General features: G+C 35.4%; 2 protein-coding genes across 3 annotated transcripts in view; both read left to right on the top strand.

Annotated features, from left to right (window-relative positions):
- twin (CCR4-NOT transcription complex subunit 6-like twin) overlaps nt 1-16,754 on the top strand; it is a 336,377-nt gene that overhangs the window by 58,439 nt on the left and 261,184 nt on the right. The gene's annotated exons all lie outside the window — the stretch shown is intronic.
- Nucleotides 8,080-13,824, top strand: LOC148310963 (uncharacterized). The gene has a single exon (XM_088257453.1). The coding sequence runs from the start codon at nt 8,582-8,584 to the stop codon at nt 10,385-10,387; it is 1,806 nt and encodes a 601-aa protein (XP_088113579.1). The 5' UTR covers nt 8,080-8,581; the 3' UTR covers nt 10,388-13,824.

The following is a 16,754-nucleotide window of genomic DNA, read 5'->3' as shown; positions in this document are numbered from 1 at the left end:
TAACCTTGTTTTAGAGATGTAGATAATTATTGCGAGTAACATTTTTGGTAGTGGGCTAGTTTTTTTTATCAATCTAATATCATTACGGGTAACTGTTTAACGGTCGTCGGTCACAGAATTTATTTAACGTAAATATAACCCGTTCGTGTCTGTATCGTGTCATACGTCCCACCCCCATTCAACCTGATATTTTTACTCTATACAGCAGGGATGGCGTACCTATGGCACGCGTGCCATAGGTGGCACACGAGAAGATTTTTGATGGCACGCGAATGAAGAGAAAACAATTATACAAAAATTCAAAAAAGTTTTAGAAATAGTATAAAAAATAAACACATACTCGTAGACTTACAGACGAAAGTACTACTGCTTGTATTCTATTTTAAGCTGCCAGCTATGAACCCGATATAAAAAAAATGGCATCTAGCATCCAACAACAACAAAAATCACTAATAATGTTTAAGGTTTCAATTTTTTTTTACTAGGCAATTTCTTTATTTCCTTGTATTTTGCCATTAATAAGTACTTCATTCTTTTTTTCGGTGTATTAATGCTAAAAATCTGATGTTACATAAACATTTGATACATTTTTTCTATGGCATGTGGCACGCGACACATTTTCTTAATAATTTTTAAGATTATTAACTATATTTTCTTAATTAATAAAATTGAAATAATAATATATCGAAAAATAAACAATAAAAATTTGGCACTCAGGCTATAAAAGGTTCGCCATCCCTGCCATACAGCATACTCGCGTTCTTCGTGGAAATGCTTGTATACCGTCACGGCGACATCGCCAGTTTTCCCCGACCGCCTCCGACGATGCGGTATTTTCCTGGCCTTTGCACACCGTGTTATACAATGTAATTAACGTTATCCTCTCCCTGTCTGTGGCGTTCACAATTATTGATAAACAACGTGGCCGAGCTTATTGCGATGAATTGAATGGTGCTCATTAGTACTAGAAAGCCTGAAAATACCTGATGAATTTACGCGTGGCTCCGTTCATTCCCGACCGAAGTGACTACTATTTAATATGCTAATCAAACATGATTCAGCACTTCTGTAGGTTCGTTTAATTAGTTTATCATTTATATCACTACAAACCGCACTGTTTTCGTTATACAAACAGTATTGAAATACAACATTTTGAGTGTATCCAAATACTTGTACACTAAATCTGGATTATCTCTAATTACAGGAGTTATTTTCATATTATTTTTGACAACTCATCAAAGATGAAGAAGAATATGGAAGTCTGGGCATTTACGCATTTAATTTGGGCATTTACGTGTGTAAAGTGATCACTTAAACCAGCCCATGACGGTCGGCAGCCCCGTAAATGCCCAGACTTCCATATTCTTCTTCGTCTTTGATGAGATGTCAAAAAATAAAAATAAATAGTATTGAAATAAATAAAAAAATAAGAAAAATTCGTTTTACAAAATTTTGAGTGTGTCCAAATACTTTTTGAGAAATGTATTTAGACGCACTCAAAATGTTGTAAATAATATGTTGGGTTTTGGTCCCGTGGTTAGTGTCGCGGACTCTTAAGTCGGTTCGAATCCACTCAACCATAATTTGATGCCTATTTCTTATAATGTGCCGCTTAGCTCACAGAAATAGTATTAAATCGAAACATGTGTAAATAATAAAAAAAACAAATATTTCTCTTTTTGTTAAAAAAATAAACTGGTCAAATTATAAGCTAAAATAAATTGAGAATTATGTTTCAAGCGTTTCTCAAGAATGTGGAATCACAAATGTAAGGAGTTTTTGCTTAATAAAAGCTTTCCTCGTCCCAACATATATGGCTGTTGTGTACTCGCAGATACTGTGTTTTACCAACGAGTTTGGTCAATATATCTAGCTAGATGTTTCAAAAATTTCTGTAGTGTGGTTGTCAATCATGGGTAGAATTGGTTAATGTTAAATGTGTAATCTCACTCAACCAAACCTGTGACGGTCGTATGCCCTGTAAATGCCCAGACTTTTATATGCTTCTTCATATATGTTGAGATGTCTAAAAAGAATGTAAAAAAATTCACGCATTTAATCAAATATTCTACAAACAACTTGATTATGTGCATTTTCCCAAATGCGAGTATAGGTGCAATCTGTATGTATACTCCCAAACGTCAATTTACCTTACCATCAGCAGCTATGGACCTCACTCACCACACACGACGAAGCCGAATACGAGAGATTCGTATAATTAGAGGCAATTTTATGAAATATTAATTCGTTTCAATTATTAGCCTCCTTACGTAGAAACATTTTAATTTAATGTCCGATAAACGTAGTCGCCTCGAAAACTTTTGAACCAACTCCGTATATTTCGTTAATTAGAATTACGATCTCTTTTATAAAATAATGGGTTCACATTACAAATTTCATGGGTACATACATCGTTTACAGAATGATTTAATTTTATATTTTAAAGCATGGCTACTTTTATTCCCCAATAAATCTAAATAAACATGCACCAATAAATCAGCTATTTTTGAGTAAGTACTGCCTGAATTATTTTACGTGTTTATACATGGTGGCGCAAAATAGTTCACCTTATCGGATGATGTTATAATTTTGCAAATTGCATTGAACGTCAATCGTATTTGACATTTGTGAACTAGACAGCTGCAGTATACAAACAGATTCAGAGTGGCGCAGAATTAATTATCCAATTTTGTTTTTGAAAAACATTTTTACGAAATACTAAAAAAAATTTTTTGAGTGATGTCTTTATTTGGACCTTAACATTTTTTTATGTTAAGCGGAAAAGATGATGTCCGTCAAGTTGCTGCCGCCAGTGTTGATACACATTTGTTCCCATTTTACAAAACTGTTTGTATGCTGCACCTGTCTAGTTCACAAATCGCTCACTCCTTTCAAGAACGTCATAAATAAAAAACATGATTTTTCAGGAGAACGTTTTTAAAGTTTAAAAATGTAATACAATTTATTAAAAATAAACATCAAGCCACTTATTGAACTTTTTACTGTGCAACAGATCTTTTTGGGTAAAACCTGAAGATTTTTTCTCCATTTGAAAAATATTTAGTATATTTAAAAAAATAATTAAACAATACCTTTTCTTCAAAATTCAAAAACAACACTTTCTGCCCTGTAGCGGGTAAATATTAAGTTGAAAAAAATGTCTCTTTTTCTGGGATATGGTTCATTTTTTGGGCATTCCGCAAACACGCATAACTAAAAATTTACGATTTTTGATATATGACGTTCTTGAAGGGAGTGAGCGAAATGTCAAATATGATTGACGTACGACGCCGTTTGCAAAAATTATAACATCTTCCTATAGGGTGATGAATTTTGCGCCACTCTGTATAATGTGCGTAAATACATCTGGTCTCTAATATTGAGAATATTTTCGTAGTATTTAAACTAATATAACGAGTGACATTTTGCATGTTTATTTTGGCCAGTACGTAAAATTATCTCACTTCCTGCAAATGTTCCGTCGTCTTCAAACGCGTCTAGTTTGAGAGCTGTTTATTTTCGGTCCAATTTTATTTATTTAGATATACAGTTTTTTTTCCGGTGGGCGATTGAGAGTGAATCGCATCAAATTTGTACCATTTTTTTATGCAAATGGGCGACATCGGCGCAGTTTGGTCGGGCCCGATCGGCCGATAAGAAATGTACTGCCGGTATACCGTTGTTGTTGCGTAGGCGATGCATGAAGAATACCTTGTCGAGCAATCAGTCATGGATTTCCCTTTTATGATTTCGTTTCAAATTATTATGATCATCACTATCATTATTACTGTCTTCATTTCGTAGCAAAAATCTGTATGTTTAAATTTTATCATTTCTTTTATTTTATTAATTAATCTTATCATTAAGCTACGTACTTCGGGAAGGTCAGATTGAATTATTATACTGCTACTATTATCATCACGCCGTTTTCTACTATTAAGTACGCTACTAAAAACTACGGTAAAACAAATTTATGAGGCGAATGTAATTGGAAAAAGGAGCCTCTGCTCCTTTTTCCAATTACATGGCTTTCCTCTGAAGACCGAGAAAAACCTGGCACGATCAGGTATGCCAAATACTTGAAAGCGGTCAGGTTAGGAGTCGAAACAATCGGCGGGTATGTATGAGGAGATGCATGAACGTGGAAGAGGCGAAGAATGTTTGCAAAGACAGAGTGGTGTGGCGTTCTTTTCTTTCTGCCTACCCCTGCGGGGAAGCGACGTGATGGTTAGTTAGTTTAAGTACACTACTACTGCAGGGATAGGCAGAGCGCCACACTCTTCTGTCCTGACATACACTCCTAGTTTCCTTCGCGTCCACAACTAGTCATACATGCCCTACGATTACGTATACTTTCGACACTGATTGATCTGGTCGTGATTGAAGTGAACGCTTAAGCCAGCCAAATGCCAGGTCGTTATCCCTGAGATGCTCAGATTTTCATCTTCTTTCATATGATGATGTACGATAGATGTTTCATATCAAGTTGGGACAACTATGATATCAAAATATTTTTATCGAGCTTTGTGAATTTGCACCCACTGCGCGTCAATTGGCTTGTATATTTATTTATTTATTCAGTCTCATATCCCATTATCACATGAGAAAATCATGAAGACCCTTTTCAATTCAATTCAGTTAAATTTTTCACAAAATTGTTATTTATACGGGGTGTAAATTGTAAAAACGTTCTCGTTTTGTGCCATATGTCATTATAAAAATCCTTAATTAAACATTCATGCTCTTTATGGGGACATTTTTCGTGAAATTGTCGCTCGGATATAAATTATGGCTAGTAAGGAATAATTAATTTTTCGTACTTTATTAAGCGAGGCAATTTTTGAAATTTTTTTTTAAATACAGTTTACACGGCTTTGATTTCTTAAGCGTCGTTTTTTTTTCATGTGATCCGAAATCACACAATTGTTTTGTATTCTTAGGTCCCGAAACAAATACGCATTTTCTTTATAGGATTATAGATTTCACGCCCTTTCCTTACGTTTTTCTTTCACGCCTTGAATTTCTCTGAATGCACCGCTCCAATTCTTCGACCGCCATCCACAATGGCTTTCTGCGTCCGGATGAGTTTCTACCGTCTAAGGAATTACACCATTATACACGGCCGAGCGTGGTTTTTCTATGGTTCCATATAAGACCGTGTACCCCATGACCCGTATCTAAACATTCCCCTCGCTTTTCTCGGACTCTGGAGTGATCTTATTTCATGTTGAATTCTAAGGGGGTTGAATTGTCAAAAGAGGAATTTATTCCATTCTGTTGTGTATTTGTCTTCCATTCCTGTTACATTCTATTGTTACGGATTAATTCAATGTTGTCTAACGCCGGTATTTCGAAACCGACTTAAATGGAATTATGATAATATGTACCTTCTACTTGTATTATGTATAAACAAATTATTGTCTACCCTTTGTTCTTATACATTGAAATTGTTGTAAATATTTTTGATTACTTGTACGTTTCGCCTATCTAATAAATAAATAAATCAGTTCGTATATTGTAACATTATCTTTTACGCGCAATAATACACCCCTACTTTTTTTCTCCACATATTGCATTTTATTTCGACTTTTTTTTAATGTACCTTAATACGGGACTATCGTAAAATGTACGACGATAAGAAAAACACCAATTTTACCGAAGATGTTCACTAAATATGTTATATTTAATAAAAATAACCGAACGTTAAATATCGGTAAAAAATTAAGATAATGCTAGTTGTCACTACATTTTTACATGTGTTGTCCCGGTGCTCCTCACAAATTGAATGTCCGTCGTAAATTTTACGAATGTTCTGTAATTTTAGGTTAATGGTAAATGAAAAACCGCTTACTCGATACACATGTTCTTCATTCTTGAATATGATATTCTTTATTTTTAGATTTTTAAAAGGAATCCTTAATTCTACGAGATTTACTCCTGATTTATTAATAAAGTTGAACCTGGGTTATGTCAATTTCTTTCAGAAGACATCGATTAGTTTCATTTATCGGATTACATTTTAAGGCACTACTACTTTGCATTACATTTTAAGGCACTTTTAATTTTAATAAATCAAATTTGGTGGATGTTTTTGTTTTGTTTTTTTTTATTTTTTATTAAAGATTATTATTTGTTTAGTATATGAATGAAGAAAACAGATATTTTCTAATCGAACTGTTTATTATAAAACATATTTTCTTAAATTTGTCCTTTACATTAATCCACATTTCAGTTCAAGATATAAACTTTAAAATATACTTTTTTCAAGTAAAAATCTGATAGTTAAACTAACTACAAAAAACAAAAAAAATATGTGTTTAAATAAAAAAAATTGATAAAAAATAATAAGCGAACCGTTATTTTATTCAATAATGAAATACTGTAGAAGATTTATTTTCATTTTCTTACCATTAAAAATGTCTGGTAGAAAAATACAAGGCTCGATAGAAACTGTAATTAAATTTTCAAACTTTGAGCATTTTCAATAGCATTGTACTATCGATCATTCAAAATGTACTTGTCTTTATGGTTATGAAATGTGAGCTTATCCTAGTAGGTACATATTTAAGCTAGCGCATACCTATTGTATTTACATTTGTTCTTACTCTACATTTCGACACAGTTGAATTTTAACCGTGGGATCATAGTGCATTTAGATTCAATTTCCACTTGCCCATTCCTGCCTGTCTGAACTGTCCCCGCCTCTATTGTAACCGAAACCTTTATGTTGTACTTAATTGTGCCTGATCATTCTCATGCGAGCAATTTGTACTTCTAGAGCATTTTGAAATTGTACTGAAAAAGACAATGATACTCACGTATTAATGTTATTTATTAGATGCTAATGTATTTACGCCTTTTGCTAATAGGGTCTTGAGAGAAATAATCTATGTAGCAGGCCTATATCTCGATCGGATTAGGGTGTGTTACCAACAGAGTTCTAAGATATATACTGAGCTTTTTTTTTCCATGTAACGCGGTGGAACGATGTTCCGGCACCTTTTTTCAAGGATTTAAAAAAAATCTTTTAAAATCAATTTGACAAAACAATGTTTGCGCTTACATAATTACAATGTATATTTATATAATTCGTCAAAATGATAAAATATGGTATTTTAATGAACTATTTTTTTTAGTACAAATCGTGACATGAAGTTAGTTCCGGGACCTTTTTTGTTTAAAAAAAAGCCCAGGTTAAATATAATAAATAACCCATGAACGACACACCTGTTTTTATTTTTTATCAATTTGTAGTAATTTTAATTTTATTGGGACGATAATGTTTATTGATAGTATTATAAGCTGGGATTCATTATACGATTGTTGATTTGCAACTTTCGATTGAAAACCTCTAGAACGGTTGAATCTACATACATTTCCTCTTGAAGTTGTAGGAAGTACCGCGCCTGACTGCAATATCTCACAGTGTTGGTACCGACTTTCAGAGAAAGTGAGAATGATCGCCGATTGTATGATACTTGTTTTATTGCAATTTCAATTCGAGGCGCCATCCAGCAGAGGCTTGTCGAACTTTCGACTGATTTTTTACGAATAATTGTAATGTCAAATGCGGCATTGAATTGTGATTCTAGTCCCTCATTTCGCAGGGTTGTGATTTTAGTAATTAGTTTTGAATAAACAGATCAATTTGTCTCTCAAGATTCATACTGAGACGTGAGTAGTGTAAGTTTGCTTGGCATGTTTTACCGCCGCGGGCTAATGTCTACATTTTGCAAATATTTGATCTATGTAAGTAAAGTCTGGTAGATTTTGCCATCTACAATGAACGCGCAAGATTTATATATTCATTTTAATAATTATCGTTGAAAACAAAGAAATCATATGAAATAAAAGTTTAAAAAAAAACATTCCAGATTTTTTTTGTAAATTTAGTACGTCTTGCGCTGTGAATTGATAATTTCGTTCTGTAGTCCGAAATGCAATACAAAATAGATTGTGTCATGATCGGATTGATGTTCGCTCTTCTCCGGGGAGCCACGGAGCCAGCGGCAGTGGCAGCCGCAGCCGCGGAGCATGTCTAGAGTCTTGTCCTAGGTAAGAAAGTGTGAGGCGGCGAGGTGGCGAGTGGAGGGAGGCGGAAAGTGTGCCGCCCGACAGGCCCACTTACCGCCGCGCGCCGCCAGCGCCGCTACGCCGCCGCTCCATTCAGTCAGTGTTCAGCCGCCGCGCGGTGGACTGTCTCGCTGCGTGCAGACCGACGATAGATAACTTTGTCTCGCGAACGCAAATCGGAAAAGTTTTCCGCATTTCCAGTCCGCGAGATCTGACAACCTGTTGTAGCGCGGTGCTTTCGGATTACGAACCTCGTGATTTCTGACCCATAATTTACGACAAAAATACCGGGATCAGTGAGTACCGTGCAACGAGTGGCGCGCGGTGGCGCGACCGAGTCGCGCGTGAAAGTGAACGGGACGTTCAGTGGGTCAGGCGCCGGCCGCTCTCCGGGTCCCGCTGACGGATGCGCTTGGAGAAAATGGGTTAAGTGTCTCGCGCCAGAACACCTCGTCCGACCGGCTTCTCGGACCGCGGCCGAGCGGGATCTCTTCCAGTCCGGCGAACCATGAGCCCGGCTTCCCAGACCGGCGGTCTGCATGTCGACAGATACATCGGGAGCTATCTCGTGTCCAACTCTTCGAGGAACAACAACCGCAAGATTCATCCCGACTATGACGGGTGCGGGGGAAACGGGAAGGCGTCCTTGACACCTCCCCAGTACATCGGAGGACACAATGTTTACCGCGGGGGATACATCCCGGCCGATGGCCTCTTCTGTCCTCCGCCGTTTTGCCAAAACAGAAACAACTGGGCCGGCGTTCCGCTCATCTCCACGGCAAACCACAGGAGAAACGGGAAACCCCATCCTCCGAACCGCCCCGCCCCGCATTCTCCTCCTTACCACCAGCAGCGGGTTCCCGTCGTGAACGGAGCCTGCAACCTGGAGTATGGGGATAACCAACAGATCCCCCTTTCCAAACTCGCTTTGCATACGCGGGGCGCTCCTTTGATTTTGTCGCGAAGATACAACAACAATGGAAACCGTAAACAAATCCAATATCAGAGCAATACGCGACAGTATCCACCTTTCGGTCCCAACCGCGCACCCGTCGTTCCAGACATGATGAAAAAAGTCAAAGACATTCCTAAAGAAAATCGATACGAATACAAAGATCACGCGGTGGTATCGAGAACGCCTGTACAAAATAATCATTTGTCTTTAAACATTGATTCGCTAAGTGTCACAAGTGACGAGAGTTCGGGTTCGGCACACTCGGAAACATGTTTGCCTCGAATAATAAAACCGAGGAAACGTCGAAAAAAGGATAGAAAACCTCTGATCAACAACATTCAAGAAAAAGATCCATCGAATGACAACAAACTCGATTCCAATGATCCAAACCTTGATTCGACACTTTTGTCTTTGAATCCTTACATTTCTAATTGTCAAGATTCACCTGATATGAATCACGGTGCAAGCAATTTCAAACCCTTGATCGTTAACTCCAATTTGTTGGACTACATGAAATTATATAGTTCAAGTGATATTCTCAACAATAATAATGAGAATGGAAAATTTATACCAGTTCGTGGTGGCGAACAGCGATCTCTGGGAACTTCTGAGAGCTTGGCTATACATAAAGCTGACGGTGTTGATGATAGCGAGTCAGACGACTCTTCGTCATTATTTGAAGCTATCAGCAGATGTTCTCCTACTGTATGTCAATGTCGTTACTGCGATCCATCTGGTCAGATATGGGATATAGATCGACGGTGTTATTCCCCACTCCTAACGACACCGGGCGAATTCGATATATTAGAAGAAAAAAATCCTTTTGTGGATAAGGACTCGCTTCTAAGAAGAAGTTGGAGCGAACCTTGTCCCGGATATTCAGTCGCAAATTTGCGCATTTCGGAATATGACAAACATTCGACACCTCACCGCTCCGATCCTAACATCACGATCACTTCCGGCCTTCCTGACAGTTCGGAAGATCTCTGCGGAACCAAGTCTGTGGGAGTGATCGGTGCAGGCAGACGGAGCATCAAATCTCTAGATTCACCTAGAACATTGGATTGGAATGAAGCCGCCGCTCCACAATCTCAACTTGTTCCGGAGACCCTCTTCAAGTCGTCATCGTCTCACGGAGTTAGCCTAGAAGTGTCATCCGCCATCGTGACATCCTTAAACGGTCACAGAGACTTGGAAATCAAATTCTTTTCCACCTCTCCGTCCGCGATAGTATCTCAAGCAGCTTCGTTTGTTTACCCCAACAGTGCGGAGAGTGACGACAATTCGGCAAAATGTGAATTGAATGATAACAAAGTAACATATGGTGAAATTGATGTTTCCTCGGTCAAAGTTCAATAGATTTATTGAGTGCTTGAAATTTTGTTTGGTCTTCAAAAATCACTGTGTTTTTTGTAAGGTGTCCGTGATTAGAATCATTGGAAGCGTATTTTTCTTTATATATTTGAAATATATTGTTGTTTTTTAATTAAATTAAACTTTGATTTCTTCAACTTATTTCAGTGAGATTTCAAAATTCTTGATATTTTAATCCCATATACTTTTCATTTTAAGAGTATCTGTAAACGGTTGAAACAAGTACTTGTGTGCCACTATTCATTCTTCCTTCACATGCCGGAGGGTGTTCAGTGTTCCCGTTTAAGAATATTTTCACTCCGAAGGCATTTCTTTGTACGCTATTCAAACGGTTCATACACACGTGTGCTCGGCACAAACGAGTGTGTAAGACGAGTCTTGAGAAAAACGTTGAATCGTTTTATCAGAATAATCTAATAATAAATTAAAATTCTGCTTCAAATGGGTTATAAAATTTTGTATTACGATTGTCCTGTACAAAAATTAAGGACTTTTTTTGTGAATCTCGTTCACTAACGCCGATTAACGTTGGCTGGTATACTTAATCACTAATAGATGTTTTCACTGATTCATTGATAAATTGTGGACCAGGGAGGTTAAAAAATATCGGCAGAAATTTTTAACAAAAAAAATTAATTTCTATATGGAAAAATCTCTTCATGACCTTGTTATGGTATGGGTCTTCGTTGGGGATACGATTTGAATAAAAAATTTAACCCCCCGCCGATCGCAGAAATTTCTGGGCGTTTTTTTTTTTATGAATAGCAAATTAATTTCCCAGCGACCTTTTTATCTCCTGTCTCCACAATTTGTGAGTCATGACAAAAGATCCATCGTCCAATTAATCCGGTCTTAGTGAACGGTTTACTTAAGTGATACAGATCACTGATGCGGATCTTGTGAATGGCCGGATCTTACCTCTTTTCTAGAATACTTGTGTTCTAAATATTGATGTTTACATAGGGGTTTTTAAAAAATCAGTCCCCAAGTTATAATTTTGTTGTAGCATGTTTTTTTAATGAATATGACATGTTTCATATTCATTTCTTGGTTTGTAATTATTTTGAAGGTCAGTTTTAAAAACATTTTATTGAAGCAGAATTCTTTGAAATTCTTTAACGTGGACTATTGATCGTCATGAAAATAAGTTGCAAGTATTGCAATATTTTTCATTGTTATTGTACTTACCTTGTACTTATTGTCGTGCATGCAAAATTAAATATTAGATAGTTACTTATATCGCCTCAAGTAAAGGGATTAAAACTGTTTCGAATACATCCGAGACTAGGACATAATGTATTTTGTCATTGTATAATGAATACCATTTTCTTCGTATTCCTCACTGTATATATACTATGCAAACTTATGTGTTTAAACTAAAATTGAATTATAAGTTAATTTGTAATGATAAGGCATCTCTTGTTTATCTTATATCCATATACATTAAATTCTTTTGCTTTACTATACGGCGCAAATTATTAAAATTCTTTATATAAATAAATGATGAAGATAAATCTTCTCTACCCTCTAATTTGTAAATTTTAAAAACAAAAGATTTTTTTTTGTAAGTTAAACATAAATTTCAATTTGTGCTTAAAATCCTAAATGAATTTATTTTATTCAGCGTTCCGACGTTATTTCGATGTTATAACATCTATTTAATTGTGATATTAGTAAAAGATTCATGTTCCCTATTTAGTTTTCCAATTTCACAACCCAGATTCGCAGTTTTGATCATTAATTTATAATATTTAACTTATTGTAAATTATTTTTATCGCATAGTTTTCACCACCGTATTTTAGACTATACGAAGCCTAATATTTTCCTAACATTAATGTTAAAAACGCGTTCACCGCGACACGATCTCCCCCGATGTTATCGAGAGTACTATTGAACTAACTTATAGATTATCGAGTTATGTGTGTAATTCTTCAAATGTGTTGGGATATTTAGATCGCCGAATACTTTTCTTATTCCCACGAAAAAATTACTCGATGAGAAAGTAGATAAACCTGTTAAAAATATTGTTAATCGCGCATCGCGACTTAAAAAAATGTATTCATCTGTCGTGTATGATACATGATATTGTCGCATCTAAGGCGCACAGCCCGAATGCAACCAAACCATCGAAGAATGCTTTCCTTACCCTGCTGCATTACTGCAGTATTCATACATTTGTACATTCGTTCCGAGTACGCGACAGTTTTGCTTTACGTTATTGTCATACGGCAGTTACGTGTGAGCCGAGACATCGTTCTTACCGTGGCGAAATAGAAAAGTATCCGCCATTTTAAAATGTCTAATTTTGCTTGGTAATATTGCATAAGCGTTGCAATAGAGGCGTATTGCACCAGCTACCCGCACAAAAATAGTTCCCGACACGTTTGTGTAATGTACGATTTTTTTGTTGTTTTGTAAATTCGCACGTCAAATTTTGTCTGCACTTTGACGTGTGAATCGAATTATGAATGGAAAGTCTCCCGCTTAGACAAAGCCCAGATAACAGACCCGTAGTCACAATATTTTTGTACGTTTTCACTTGTAAATTATACAATTAATATCTCTTATTAGTAAAGCTTATCAACACACTGTACATAAATATCTTAGTTTCATTAAATAACTATTGCAAATTACCCCCCCCCCCCCCAGTCTGTAAATACAGCTATTTTTATTGAACCTTATAATATTAATTCAAACAGCAGTAAAAGTATGTAATCAGTATGGCATCTCGAAAATTGTATTTTTTTTGGTAATTGGAAAAAACTTCGCGCTGATGTCGATTCGTATCTCTGTCTCTTTCCACTTATTCATGTTGAAAGTGTTCGAAAGGGACAGAACTACTATTGTTGCCGAAGATTTAAAAGTAATTTTATTTTATTTTGGGTGTTGATTGGATTATTTAAGCATTTCGATACACTGCGTAGAGTAATATTTGAATCGTTTAGTGCAAAAAGAATGGTAGTATACTTGTGGATGATCGCAATGATAGGCATTTTTTTAAACAAAATTAAATCGGATTGTCTTTGCAAGAGACAACATGCGAAGCACGGCGCTTCTGAGTCTGGTGAATGTGTTTTTTATATTTACATAGTTTCAATATTATTTTATATACCTACTTGTAAGACATGTTATTTATTTGATGAGTTGCCAATTTTCGAAACGTTCAACCAAACATATTTCCAACCCGCAGGTACTACTTGAATAAATATAATGTTTTTTTTTATAAATACTATAAAAATGGAGTATCTGCATTAGGTAGTCATTTTGTGTAAAATGTTTCAATGTTATGTATGAACGATTGATTGTGTAGAAATTATGATTGTCCGTAATTTTTCGAAAGTAGGCAACTTGTATCTTTATGTTTTTATTGGGGCAGCGCAAAGCTGCCTGCGATTGTTGAAAATAAACTCGTTAACTCATATTTATGGCTTTTTCTTTCCCACTATTGTATTTTTGTTTCCCTCTCCTAGAATATGAATACACTTGATATACATAATTGTTAATACCAGGATATTGAATTTCACCAACGTTTAAAAATGTATTAAAATTAAACCATTAAAATAATATCTTTAATATTTTAAAATATAAACTACTGAAACGAACATTTGGTTTTCAAAACACGAGTAAACAAATCAAACATGGCCAATACCACCTGATGGAAACCATGTAAAAATATATTTTATTTTCGACGTAAAATTGCGTTCTTTTTTGTGTGTTTATCCTATATTTTTTTAATGTTTTTTTTTTAAATTTAGTTGAAAAATCTTATTTAAATCTTGACAGAATTTCTCTGTTTATAGATTGCAGAATTAATTAGATTCAATTTAATCCGACTCATGTTTTCAGCAATGAAATTTTTAGTCTAACATAATCTTTGACCCTAACTGATGACTGACGAATTTTAATGGATTTTTAACTGTCGATAATGTGCTGTTTTTTAATGCTTTACAATTGGTAGGTATCTGCAATATAATTCTATAATTTTAAAATGTTTACTCTCAATCATCATTTCGAAAATCGATCATAATAAGAAAAAGAAAATAATTCGTCTGCTGTTGGATGTTGCTCAAACTGTTGCCTTTGGGAGTATTATATAGTAATAAAATGTGTACCACCCAACCATACAATTAATTTTTAAAAGGGAAATTTTATTGATTTGTGCATTTGATTTATGAGTGTCCACGATTGATCTCAAGCAAATTGCGTGTGCAACTCAAGTGATTTTTTAAATATTTATTTTATCTTTCTCAATTCTTCTTCATTTTATCCTTTTTGGAATTACCTAACGTCCAAGTGACTCTGAAATCAAGCTACGGCTTACGCAACACCGATTATCATATTCCTCCGACTTTATTAGTTTTATAGTCTGTTCCTTATTGTGAGTGGGTTTACTCAACGTTTAAAGTTACTATAATATGTAATTATTTAATGAAAAAATCTAAGCAATAGCACTTTTTCATATCCTTGCACGGAGGATATTTTTTCTCAAATTCGTTTGTTTTAAATGTTATGTTACAAGCGCTATTGAGGTAGTATTTTACGAAAATGGCGCTATTTATCCAAAATTAATGAAGGTCTCAGAACACAATAATTATACATGCCAATACGTTAATTTACGTTAATTCTACTAGCGGTTCTAAACTACCGAAATTCGCTGGTGCATGAGTGGCTTAGATGAACATTTCAAAATATGTATATCAATTACATCTTTTGATAAAACTTTATAAAATAAAATTAAACTTTTTTAACTGATTTTATTTTTAGTGCGTTTTTCCAAGCGTTTTCGACAAGAACCTCTTCATCTTCAAGGATGGATATGCACATATTAATATGGAATTAAAAACTTTCATAATTGGCTATGAATTCCCGTTTTCTATTACCAGGAAGGAACTAAATATGTCAATGATAAGATTCAAGTTTTGTATTGACATTTCTTGGCGGAACTGCATTTTATAGAAAAAAAAACAACTTTGTAATTTTTTTCCAAGTGAATTTTATTTTCATCGTAACCGACATCATCAGACTGGTGTGAGGCTAGACAAAATTCTATGTTATATACACAACAAGGCAGGAGTTATATACACAACAACTCGGCTGTCCAAACTTAAAACACAGTAAGGGACATTTTTTTGTAGTACGTTTTGTTTTGCATTTTTGGACTAAGTAGAATCTACTTAGTCCAAAAGTGCAAAAAAACGTACTACAAAAATGTCCCTTACTGTGTTTTGAGTTTGGACAGCCTAACTCCTACCGTTTTGTGTATATAACATAACATTTTTCTAGCCTTTTGTCTAGTCTGATGATGTAAATGAAATTAATGTGGAAAAAAATACATAGTTGTTATTTTATCCTGTCAATGATAAGGTCCCATTATAGATATATCATAGTCTATATAGTAACCGATGATGATATACTTGCGGATTTTCCCTCGGCGCGTATATTTACGTGCATGTAGCGCCTTAATTGGTCCGCTTTCACTCTACTCAGCTCTTCACACAACACGTTTGTTTAATGTCTTTATCAACCAGCTCCATCGTGCTGGTTAAAATGTAAAATTTCTCCGCTTTTCTAATACAAGCAAAAACATTGTTATTTTCTCCCCTTCACCCTTTTAGTTTAGGTTAAAATATCACCTTACTTAATGAAATAGTACTCACCTACCTACTCGTTTTTTCTCTGCCTTCGTAATGTGGATGACTCGTGGACTACCATGCAAGACGTCCTGGATTTAATCCATTTCAAAATGAATTTGTCAGAAAAAAAATAAAATTCTACTTTTAAATTTTCTCTCTGTTCTAACCCTTATCATCACCCAATGGTGCATAAATATTAGAGTGTAAAATCACGAATTAATGAGGCGAATGTAATTGGAAAAAGGAGCAGAGGAAGACCGAGAAAAACATGGCACGATCAGGTACGCCAAATACTTGAAAGTGGTCAGGTTAGGAGTCGTAACAATCGGCGGGTATGTATGAGGAGATGCATGAACGTGGAAGAGGCGGAGATTGTTTGCAAGGACAGAGTGGTGTGGCGTTCTATTCTCTCTGCCTTCCCTGCGGGGAAGCGGCGTGATGGTTAGTTAGTTGGTTAATTAAGTAAAAATTATTTATTTATTCGAAGTATGCATAAACATTTTCACTGCTCTCCCAAGTTTGGTGCTATTGCGTCACACGAAAGATGCGGCTTTAGGAAAATCATATCATTATTTCATTGTGGTCTATTGGTTGAGTCATCTTGATAAGACACGAAACTCCATTAAGTTATGGCACACGAGTTTCTCAGTTATATTCGCTGTACAAATAACCATGAGTCGAGATAAGTAATTTACGTCCATGGAAGATCATCTGGTGC

This window comes from Brachycentrus maculatus, unplaced genomic scaffold (assembly GCF_059751285.1).
Source record: "Brachycentrus maculatus isolate JH-2025_06_01 unplaced genomic scaffold, ASM5975128v1 h1tg000081l, whole genome shotgun sequence".
Lineage (NCBI taxonomy): Eukaryota > Metazoa > Arthropoda > Insecta > Trichoptera > Brachycentridae > Brachycentrus > Brachycentrus maculatus.
The sequence above is the reverse complement of the archived record's forward strand: the minus strand, read 5'-3'. Positions and strand labels throughout refer to the sequence as shown.